We start from the raw sequence: 12,038 nt of genomic DNA on the forward strand, positions 1-12,038 counted from the left end.
GGGAATAGACAGCTTCTTCGTCGTTCCAATCAAACAGGATGAATCACTTTGTAAAAAGCTTGATTTGGATACTAAAGTGGTGGAGAATCACCAGGAAGTTGAATTAATCTCATAGGAGTTGATGAAGAAGTTATCCCACTTTCTAATCAGGTGATTCCAGTTTCCCAGTTTGGGAATAGACAGCTTCGTTCGTCGTTCCAATAAACCAGGATGAATCACTCGGTAAGAAGCTTGATTTGGATACATAAAGTGGTGGAGAATCACCAGGAATTGAATAAATCTCATAGGAGTTGGGATGAAGAGTTATCCCACTTTCAAATCATGTGATTCCAGTTTTCCCAGTTTGGGATAGGACAGCTTTTCGTCGTTCCAATCAAACCAGATGAATCACTTGTAAGAAGCTTGATTTGGATACATAAAGTGGTGGAGAATCACCAGAAGTGAATAAATCTCATAGGAGTTGGGATGAAGAAGTTATCCCACTTTCAAATCAGTGATGCCAGTTCCAGTTTGGGAATACAGCTTCTTCGTCGTTCCAATAAACCAGGATGAATCACTCGGTAAGAAGCTTGATTTGGATACATAAAGTTGTGGAGAATCACCAGGAAGTTGAATAATCTCATAGGAGTTGGGATGAAGAAGTATCCCACTTTCAAATCAGGTGATTCAGTTTCCCAGTTTGGGAATAACAGCTTCTTCGTCGTTCAATGCACCAGGATGAATTAATAGCTTCCTGGTCAAGGAAGAACCCTAGGATGCTCTTGAGGGTCGATCTGGTAATGATTTGGTGGTGATGGATCAGGTTACTAACACTGATGGAAAGATGATCGATTGATGAGTTGATAGAAAGGGGATTGGTGATCGATGGTAGAGATGGTTTCAGTGATGATCTGCGGAATGATCAGGCACTGATTGGGATGATCTTAGTCCGTGAGAGGCAGCCCCACTAGTGAACAAGATCAAGGCTTAAGGAAGATCACTCTTCTAGCCAAATTCGATGTCCAAAAACTGAACAAAGGAATCACAAGTTTAGAGAGAATTTTTGATAACAAAAGTGATTGATTTTATTCAGATCTTGCAGAGAGTTTAAGTAGAAAGAAAGGAAAGCAAAGAGTCACCAAGGACTTGTAGTTTTCGAAAATATCTTAAGTAAAACTAGGTAGTGTTGAAGATTGAACAATTGAATATCTTCAAGGCTTCTTTGACTTGGTTTTCTTCAGATGTCGAGATTGGTTTAGTGTAAACCAATCTGAGAATTGCCTCCTTCAATTGTCTTGTCTTTGATCTGGTTATTGGCCCATTGGAGAAAGAGAATGGGTCTCGTGCTGAGTTAAATCCAATTGAACTCCCATCCAGCTCCTTGTATCCAATTGTAGTGTTTGTCTCATCCAGCTCCTCTTCACTGTCACTCTCTTCCAGCTCTTCATGCGCAAGATCAGCTACTGGTTCAGTCAAGCTCACATCATCCCCTCCTCCTTTAAAAGGATTTGTCCTCAAATCCAAATCATCTGCACGAAAAGGGATCAAGTCAGCAACATTGAAAGTAGAACTTATAGAATACTTACCTTGAAGATCAATCTTGTAAGCATTGTTGTTGATCCGTTCAAGCACAGTGAAAGGTCCATCTGTCCTTGGCATCAGTTTAGACTTTCTTTCTTCAGGAAACCTCTCCTTTCTCAAGTGAATCCATACAAGATCTCCTGGTTCCAGCAACAGCTCATGTCTCTTCTTGTTTGCTTGCTTTTCATACTCCTTGGTCCTCTTCTCAATGTTCTTCTTTACCTGTTCATGCAATGAAACAACAAACTCGGCTTTTGCCTTGCCATCAAGATTAGTTTGCTCATTGTATGGTAAAGGCATGAGGTCCAAAGGAGTCAAAGGATTGAATCCATAAACAATCTGAAAAGGTGAGAACTTTGTAGCACTATGCACAGAATGGTTATAAGCAAACTCCACATGAGGAATACAATCTTCCCAAGTTTTGATGTTCTTTTTAATCACAGCACGCAAGAGAGCAGACAAAGATCTGTTAACTACTTCAGTTTGTCCATCAGTTTGAGGATGACAAGTAGTAGAGAACTTCAACTTTGTTCCAAGTTTAGACCACAATGTTCTCCAGAAATGACTAAGAAATTTAGTATCCCTATCAGACACTATTGATCTAGGCATGCCATGCAAACGAACAACCTCTCTAAAGAAAAGTTCAGCAACCATCAAGGCATCATCAGTTTTGTGACATGGAATGAAATGTGCCATTTTTGAGAACCTATCAACAACTACAAAGATTGAATCTCTGCCCTTTCTAGTCCTAGGCAAACCAAGCACAAAATCCATAGATATATCAATCCATGGAGCATCAGGAATGGGAAGAGGAGTATACAAACCTTGAGGTCGGGCCTTGGCTTTGGCTTGGGTGCAAGTAACACATCTGCTGCATACTCTCTCCACATCTCTTCTCATGGCCGGCCAGTAAAAGTGCTCTTTCAGGTGGGCGAGTGTCTTGGCAACTCCAAAATGCCCCATCAATCCTCCTCCATGTGCTTCCCTAACATACAACTCTCTCAAAGAACAGTTAGGTAAACAAAGTCGATTTTCATAGAAAAGAAAACCCTCAACTTGATAAAACTTTCCACTGGTATGTTTCTTGCTTTCTTCAAATTGAACTTTAAAATCTTGATCATCTTCATAATAAGACTTTATTTGTTCAAAACCTAACAGCTTAGCTTCCATAGAAGTGAAAAGAGTATACCTTCTGGAGAGTGCATCAGCCACAATGTTTTCTTTACCTTGTTTATAGTGAATCACATAAGGAAAGGTTTCCAAGAACTCTACCCATCTGGCGTGTCTCTTGTTGAGCTTGTGCTGTCCCTTCAGGTGTTTCAAGGACTCATGATCAGTGTGTATAACAAACTCCTTTGGCCAGAGATAGTGCTGCCAAGTTTGGAGTGCTCTAATCAAAGCATAGAGTTCCTTGTCATAAGTTGGGTAGTTCAGCATGGCTCCACTTAGTTTCTCACTGAAATATGCTATGGGTCTCTTCTCCTGCATCAGCACAGCTCCAATACCTACACCAGAAGCATCACATTCAATTTCAAAGGTCTTAGTAAAATCTGGAAGAACTAGCAAAGGAGCATTAGTCAACTTCCCTTTCAGGTTTTGAAAAGCCTCCTCTTGCGCCTTCTCCCACTTGAAACCCACATCCTTCTTGATGACTTCAGTGAGTGGTGCAGCTATGGTGCTAAAATCCTTCACAAATCTTCTATAAAAGCCGGCAAGACCATGGAAACTTCTCACCTCGCTCACACTCTTAGGACTAGGCCAGTCTCGGATAGCTCTAACCTTTTCCTCATCCACTCTGATTCCCTGTGCTGTTACAACAAATCCTAGAAAAACAAGGTGATCTGTCCCAAAAGTGCATTTCTTAAAGTTAGCAAACAAGGATTCTTTCCTAAGCACTTCTAACACAGATTTCAAGTGATGCACATGCTCAGCCATACTCTTGCTGTAGATCAAAATATCATCAAAATAAACTACAACAAAGTGTCCTATAAAAGACCTCAAGACATGGTTCATCAACCTCATGAAAGTGCTAGGGGCATTGGTAAGACCAAATGGCATAACAAGCCACTCATACAGACCATGTTTAGTTTTAAAGGCTGTTTTCCATTCATCCCCTTCTTTCATCCTAATCTGATGATATCCACTTTTTAAATCTACCTTAGAGAACACACAAGAACCATGTAGCTCATCCAACATATCATCAAGTCTAGGAATAGGATGTCTGTACTTTACAGTGATATTGTTGATGGCTCTGCAATCTACACACATGCGCCAGCTTCCATCCTTCTTAGGCACAAGGAGCACTGGTACTGCACAAGGGCTCATGCTCTCTCGGATATGTCCTTTCTCAATGAGCTCATCTACTTGCTTCTGTAGCTCTTTTGTTTCTTCAGGGTTGGTTCTATAGGCAGGGCGGTTTGGGAGAGAAGCTCCAGGGACCAAGTCTATTTGGTGTTCAATCCCACGCATGGGAGGAAGTCCTTTTGGGCTCTCGTCTGGAAAGACATCACCATAGTCCTGCAAAAGAAACTCAAGTTCACTCGGTAGAACCGGTGCAGGGTCAGAAGAAGACATTAGGGCACCTTTAAAAACAAATAAAAGCATAGATTGTTGAAGACACAAAGCTTTCTTGATCTCACTACTCTTGGCTAAGAGATTAGTCTCCTTCTTTTGCTTGTCAGCTGGTTTCTCTTTAGCTTCTTGTCGCCTAAGTTTTAGTTGAAGTTGATCCTCATGTACCTCTTGTGGAGACAAAGGTGCCAGTACAATCTTCTTGTCTCTGTGGGTGAAGGAATGCCGGTTAGTGAACCCATCGTGAATGACTCTTCTATCATACTGCCAAGGCCTTCCCAACAAGATATGGCTAGAGTCCATGGGCAGAACATCACACACGATCTCATCTTGGTATCTTCCAATGGTTATAGGAACCATTACTTGATCAGTGACCTTCAGCTCGCCCTCCTCATTCAACCATTGTAGAAGGTATGGCCTAGGATGCTTCCCTGTTTTCAATCCAAGCTTTTCTACAAGAGCTTCACTAGCAACATTAGTACAGCTTCCTCCATCTATAATCAAACTGCATACTTTTTCATAAACTATGCAACGAGTATGAAACAGATTCTCCCTTTGATTATCTTCATCTAGCTTGGATTGTACTGCCAATGATCTCCTTGTGACAAGTAGTTCTCCACGAACTGGATAGTCTATGGCTTCCTCTTCTTCTTCGGATATCACCTCACCACTGTCCAAGAGGATCATTGCTTTCTTGTTGGTGCACTCATTGGCATAGTGCCCAAAACCATGACATTTGAAGCACTTCACATCCCTGGATCTAGCAGCTGGTGCCTTTCCCTTGTCCTCATGCTCTTCCTTGGGTTTCACAAAAGACTTGTCATCTTTGGTAGTAGGCGCTTTGTAGTTGTTGCCATAGGATCCTTTGGTTGAGGACTTTCTCTTCAGTTGCTGCTCAATGAGGATTGCTTTGTGAAGCAATTCATAGATGTCCTCATACTCCTGCATCTCCAAGCGGTCCTGGATGTCTCTGTTAAGCCCAGCCTGAAATCGAGCCATAGTAGCTTCAGAAGCTTCTTCAACAGCCGCTTTGATCATGAGTATTTCCATCTCTTGATAGTAATCCTCCACGCCTTTGGTTCCTTGGGTAAGTCTCCTCAGCTTTTGATGAATCTCTCTACCATAGTGGTTTGGGACAAACCGCTTCTTCATGAGTGTCTTGAGCTCAAACCATGAAGCAACTGGCGGCTCTCCAGTCCTTCTCCTAGTAGTAACAATCTGATCCCACCAATGCAAAGCATACCCACTGAATTCTGTCACAGCAAGCTTCACCTTCTTTGTTTCTGAGTAGTGCTGGCAATCAAACACTCGCTCAATCTTCGTTTCCCATTCAAGATAAGCATCTGGATTGCTGGTTCCACTGAAGACTGGTATTCGAAGTTTGAGACTCCCAAGGTTATCATCTGGTCTGTTCCTTGCTGCATGGCGTGTAGGGGATCTTGCTTGGGAGGCTGCACGTCCTGTTCTCACTGATCTTGCTGATCCCACGGACCGTTCTCCATCAGTACTACGGCCAGAAGAAGTATCTTCATCCTCAGATTCGTCTCCTACTGCAGGTCGCTTGCCTCTCCTCTTTTCCCTAGCGGCTCTCCTAACCTGTGAAGTTGTGCCAAAGACAGGGTTAGTAGAACGAGTAGCTCCAACAAATTCAAGTTTTTTATCCATCTCTTTCATGAGAGTAGCCATGATAGCATCTAGTTGTGCTTTATCCAGTCTAGCCACGGGCCTTTCTTTATCACTTTCAGACATGGTTTCCTGTTAAGACTTCAACAAGAAAAGTAAGTACACAATAGATATAGCCGAAGCCTCACTTAGTGTTTCTCTCAAGTGTTTCTCTCAATGATTTCTCAAGTGATTTTCTCAGTGATTCCAAGAGTTCAATGATCAGACAAACAAACTCAAAGCCAGAGAAGTAAAAATCCCAAAACCCCAAAGAAATAGATAGACAGATTTAAGAAATTTTGGTTTGCAAGGAGCTTTACCACCAGAGACTGGATTTCTCTTCAGTCTGGCTGGATTTCTCCTCAGCCCTAGTCGGATTTCTCCTCGACTTTCTTAGATACTTAGATCTCTTTTTTTTTTTTTTTATACTGGTTGGCCCCCTTGCAGATACAACAGATAGAAAGTAAAGAGAAAAAGAAAACTGCAGAGAGTTGCAGAGAATCAGAAAAGGAAATTAGGTTCCCAAAACAGAGAGAGAAGAATTGAATCGACAAACCCCTTTGATTAGAAGCCCTCAAGCTGCTCTGATACCACTTAATAGCTTCCTGGTCAAGGAAGAACCCTAGGATGCTCTTGAGGGTCGATCTGGTATTGATTTGGTGGTGATGGATCAGGTTACTAACACTGATGGAAAGATGATCGATTGATGAGTTGATAGAAAGGGGATTGGTGATCGATGGTAGAGATGGTTTCAGTGATGATCTGCGGAATGATCAGGCACTGATTGGGATGATCTTAGTCCGTGAGAGGCAGCCCCACTAGTGAACAAGATCAAGGCTTAAGGAAGATCACTCTTCTAGCCAAATTCGATGTCCAAAAACTGAACAAAGGAATCACAAGTTTAGAGAGATTTTTGATAACAAAAGTGATTGATTTTATTCAGATCTTGCAGAGAGTTTAAGTAGAAAGAAAGGAAAGCAAAGAGTCACCAAGGACTTGTAGTTTTCGAAAATATCTTAAGTAAAACTAGGTAGTGTTGAAGATTGAACAATTGAATATCTTCAAGGCTTCTTTGACTTGGTTTTCTTCAGATGTCGAGATTGGTTTAGTGTAAACCAATCTGAGAATTGCCTCCTTTAATTGTCTTGTCTTTGATCTGGTTATTGGCCCATTGGAGAAAGAGAATGGGTCTCGTGCTGAGTTAAATCCAATTGAACTCCCATCCAGCTCCTTGTATCCAATTGTAGTGTTTGTCTCATCCAGCTCCTCTTCACTGTCACTCTCTTCCAGCTCTTCATGCGCAAGATCAGCTACTGGTTCAGTCAAGCTCACATCATGAATCACTTTGTAAGAAGCTTGATTTGGATACATAAAGTGGTGGAGAAACACCAGGTAGTTGAATAAATCTCATAGGAGTTGGATGAAGAAGTTATCCCACTTTCAATCAGGTGATTCCAGTTTCCCAGTTTGGGAATAGGACAGCTTCTTCGTCGTTCCAATAACACCAGGATGAATCACTTTGTAAGAAGCTTGATTTGGATACATAAAGTGGTGGAGAAACACCAGGAAGTTGAATAAATCTCATAGGAGTTGGGATGAAGAAGTTATCCCACTTTCTAATCAGGTGATTCCAGTTTCCCAGTTTGGGAATAGGACAGCTTCTTCGTCGTTCCAATCAAACCAGGATGAATCACTTTGTAAGAAGCTTGATTTGGATACATAAAGTGTTGGAGAATCACCAGGAAGTTGAATAAATCTCATAGGAGTTGGGATGAAGAAGTTATCCCACTTTCTAATCAGGTGATTCCAGTTTCCCAGTTTGGGAATAGGACAGCTTCTTCGTCGTTCCAATCACCAGGATGAATCACTTTGTAAGAAGCTTGATTTGGATACATAAAGTGGTGGAGAATCACCAGGAAGTTGAATAAATCTCATAGGAGTTGGGATGAAGAAGTTATCCCACTTTCTAATCAGGTGATTCCAGTTTCCCAGTTTGGGAATAGGACAGCTTCTTCGTCGTTCCAATCAAACCAGGATGAATCACTTTGCAAGAAGCTTGATTTGGATACATAAAGTGTTGGAGAATCACCAGGAAGTTGAATAAATCTCATAGGAGTTGGGATGAAGAAGTTATCCCACTTTCTAATCAGGTGATTCCAGTTTCCCAGTTTGGGAATAGGACAGCTTCTTCGTCGTTCCAATCAAACCAGGTTAATCACTTTGTAAGAAGCTTGATTTGGATACATAAAGTGTTGGAGAATCACCAGGAAGTTGAATAAATCTCATAGGAGTTGGGATGAAGAAGTTATCCCACTTTCTAATCAGGTGATTCCAGTTTCCCAGTTTGGGAATAGGACAGCTTCTTCGTCGTTCCAATCAAACCAGGATGAATCACTTTGTAAGAAGCTTGATTTGGATACATAAAGTGTTGGAGAATCACCAGGAAGTTGAATATATCTCATAGGAGTTGGGATGAAGAAGTTATCCCACTTTCTAATCAGGTGATTCCAGTTTCCCAGTTTGGGAATAGGACAGCTTCTTCGTCGTTCCAATCAACACCAGGATGAATCACTTTGTAAGAAGCTTGATTTGGATACATAAAGTGGTGGAGAAACACCAGGAAGTTGAATAAATCTCATAGGAGTTGGGATGAAGAAGTTATCCCACTTTCTAATCAGGTGATTCCAGTTTCCCAGTTTGGGAATAGGACAGCTTCTTCGTCGTTCCAATAACACCAGGATGAATCACTTTGTAAGAAGCTTGATTTGGATACATAAAGTGGTGGAGAATCACCAGGAAGTTGAATAAATCTCATAGGAGTTGGGATGAAGAAGTTATCCCACTTTCTAATCAGGTGATTCCAGTTTCCCAGTTTGGGAATAGGACAGCTTCTTCGTCGTTCCAATCAAACCAGGATGAATCACTTTGTAAGAAGCTTGATTTGGATACATAAAGTGGTGGAGAATCACCAGGAAGTTGAATAATCTCATAGGAGTTGGGATGAAGAAGTTATCCCACTTTCTAATCAGGTGATTCCAGTTTCCCAGTTTGGGAATAGGACAGCTTCTTCGTCGTTCCAATCAAACCAGGATGAATCACTTTGTAAGAAGCTTGATTTGGATACATAAAGTGGTGGAGAATCACCAGGAAGTTGAATAAATCTCATAGGAGTTGGGATGAAGAAGTTATCCCACTTTCTAATCAGGTGATTCCAGTTTCCCAGTTTGGGAATAGGACAGCTTCTTCGTCGTTCCAATCAAACCAGGATGAATCACTTTGTAAGAAGCTTGATTTGGATACATAAAGTGGTGGAGAATCACCAGGAAGTTGAATAAATCTCATAGGAGTTGGGATGAAGAAGTTATCCCACTTTCTAATCAGGTGATTCCAGTTTCCCAGTTTGGGAATAGGACAGCTTCTTCGTCGTTCCAATAAACCAGGATGAATCACTTTGTAAGAAGCTTGATTTGGATACATAAAGTGGTGGAGAATCACCAGGAAGTTGAATAAATCTCATAGGAGTTGGGATGAAGAAGTTATCCCACTTTCTAATCAGGTGATTCCAGTTTCCCAGTTTGGGAATAGGACAGCTTCTTCGTCGTTCCAATAAACCAGGATGAATCACTTTGTAAGAAGCTTGATTTGGATACATAAAGTGGTGGAGAAACACCAGGAAGTTGAATAAATCTCATAGGAGTTGGGATGAAGAAGTTATCCCACTTTCTAATCAGGTGATTCCAGTTTCCCAGTTTGGGAATAGGACAGCTTCTTCGTCGTTCCAATAAACCAGGATGAATCACTTTGTAAGAAGCTTGATTTGGATACATAAAGTGGTGGAGAATCACCAGGAAGTTGAATAAATCTCATAGGAGTTGGGATGAAGAAGTTATCCCACTTTCTAATCAGGTGATTCCAGTTTCCCAGTTTGGGAATAGGACAGCTTCTTCGTCGTTCCAATCAAACCAGGATGAATCACTTTGTAAGAAGCTTGATTTGGATACATAAAGTGTTGGAGAATCACCAGGAAGTTGAATAAATCTCATAGGAGTTGGGATGAAGAAGTTATCCCACTTTCTAATCAGGTGATTCCAGTTTCCCAGTTTGGGAATAGGACAGCTTCTTCGTCGTTCCAATAAACCAGGATGAATCACTTTGTAAGAAGCTTGATTTGGATACATAAAGTGGTGGAGAATCACCAGGAAGTTGAATAAATCTCATAGGAGTTGGGATGAAGAAGTTATCCCACTTTCTAATCAGGTGATTCCAGTTTCCCAGTTTGGGAATAGGACAGCTTCTTCGTCGTTCCAATCAAACCAGGATGAATCACTTTGTAAGAAGCTTGATTTGGATACATAAAGTGGTGGAGAATCACCAGGAAGTTGAATAAATCTCATAGGAGTTGGGATGAAGAAGTTATCCCACTTTCTAATCAGGTGATTCCAGTTTCCCAGTTTGGGAATAGGACAGCTTCTTCGTCGTTCCAATAAACCAGGATGAATCACTTTGTAAGAAGCTTGATTTGGATACATAAAGTGGTGGAGAACACCAGGAAGTTGAATAAATCTCATAGGAGTTGGGATGAAGAAGTTATCCCACTTTCTAATCAGGTGATTCCAGTTTCCCAGTTTGGGAATAGGACAGCTTCTTCGTCGTTCCAATCAAACCAGGATGAATCACTTTGTAAGAAGCTTGATTTGGATACATAAAGTGGTGGAGAATCACCAGGAAGTTGAATAAATCTCATAGGAGTTGGGATGAAGAAGTTATCCCACTTTCTAATCAGGTGATTCCAGTTTCCCAGTTTGGGAATAGGACAGCTTCTTCGTCGTTCCAATCAAACCAGGATGAATCACTTTGTAAGAAGCTTGATTTGGATACATAAAGTGGTGGAGAATCACCAGGAAGTTGAATAAATCTCATAGGAGTTGGGATGAAGAAGTTATCCCACTTTCTAATCAGGTGATTCCAGTTTCCCAGTTTGGGAATAGGACAGCTTCTTCGTCGTTCCAATCAAACCAGGATGAATCACTTTGTAAGAAGCTTGATTTGAATACATAAAGTGGTGGAGAATCACCAGGAAGTTGAATAAATCTCATAGGAGTTGGGATGAAGAAGTTATCCCACTTTCTAATCAGGTGATTCCAGTTTCCCAGTTTGGGAATAGGACAGCTTCTTCGTCGTTCCAATAAACCAGGATGAATCACTTTGTAAGAAGCTTGATTTGGATACATAAAGTGGTGGAGAATCACCAGGAAGTTGAATTAATCTCATAGGAGTTGGGATGAAGAAGTTATCCCACTTTCTAATCAGGTGATTCCAGTTTCCCAGTTTGGGAATAGGACAGCTTCTTCGTCGTTCCAATAAACCAGGATGAATCACTTTGTAAGAAGCTTGATTTGGATACATAAAGTGGTGGAGAATCACCAGGAAGTTGAATAAATCTCATAGGAGTTGGGATGAAGAAGTTATCCCACTTTCTAATCAGGTGATTCCAGTTTCCCAGTTTGGGAATAGGACAGCTTCTTCGTCGTTCCAATCAAACCAGGATGAATCACTTTGTAAGAAGCTTGATTTGGATACATAAAGTGGTGGAGAATCACCAGGAAGTTGAATAAATCTCATAGGAGTTGGGATGAAGAAGTTATCCCACTTTCTAATCAGGTGATTCCAGTTTCCCAGTTTGGGAATAGGACAGCTTCTTCGTCGTTCCAATCAAACCAGGATGAATCACTTTGTAAGAAGCTTGATTTGGATACATAAAGTGGTGGAGAATCACCAGGAAGTTGAATAAATCTCATAGGAGTTGGGATGAAGAAGTTATCCCACTTTCTAATCAGGTGATTCCAGTTTCCCAGTTTGGGAATAGGACAGCTTCTTCGTCGTTCCAATCAAACCAGGATGAATCACTTTGTAAGAAGCTTGATTTGGATACATAAAGTGGTGGAGAATCACCAGGAAGTTGAATAAATCTCATAGGAGTTGGGATGAAGAAGTTATCCCACTTTCTAATCAGGTGATTCCAGTTTCCCAGTTTGGGAATAGGACAGCTTCTTCGTCGTTCCAATCAAACCAGGATGAATCACTTTGTAAGAAGCTTGATTTGGATACATAAAGTGGTGGAGAATCACCAGGAAGTTGAATAAATCTCATAGGAGTTGGGATGAAGAAGTTATCCCACTTTCTAATCAGGTGATTCCAGTTTCCCAGTTTGGGAATAGGACAGCTTCTTCGTCGTTCCAATAAAC

General features: G+C 41.2%; 1 protein-coding gene across 1 annotated transcript; it reads right to left on the reverse strand.

The window, feature by feature from the left end:
• Positions 1–1,155: 1,155 nt before the first annotated feature.
• On the reverse strand, positions 1,156–5,880 carry LOC125598917. Its single transcript, XM_048772630.1, has 5 exons — positions 3,876–5,880; positions 2,750–3,530; positions 2,267–2,545; positions 1,566–1,924; positions 1,156–1,475 (listed from the first exon to the last, which is right to left on the reverse strand). Exons 1-5 carry the CDS (start codon positions 5,878–5,880, stop codon positions 1,156–1,158), a joined length of 3,744 nt encoding a protein of 1,247 aa, XP_048628587.1.
• Positions 5,881–12,038: the final 6,158 nt, after the last annotated feature.

Source organism: Brassica napus, unplaced genomic scaffold (assembly GCF_020379485.1).
Source record: "Brassica napus cultivar Da-Ae unplaced genomic scaffold, Da-Ae ScsIHWf_1805;HRSCAF=2440, whole genome shotgun sequence".
In the NCBI taxonomy this organism is placed as follows: domain Eukaryota; kingdom Viridiplantae; phylum Streptophyta; class Magnoliopsida; order Brassicales; family Brassicaceae; genus Brassica; species Brassica napus.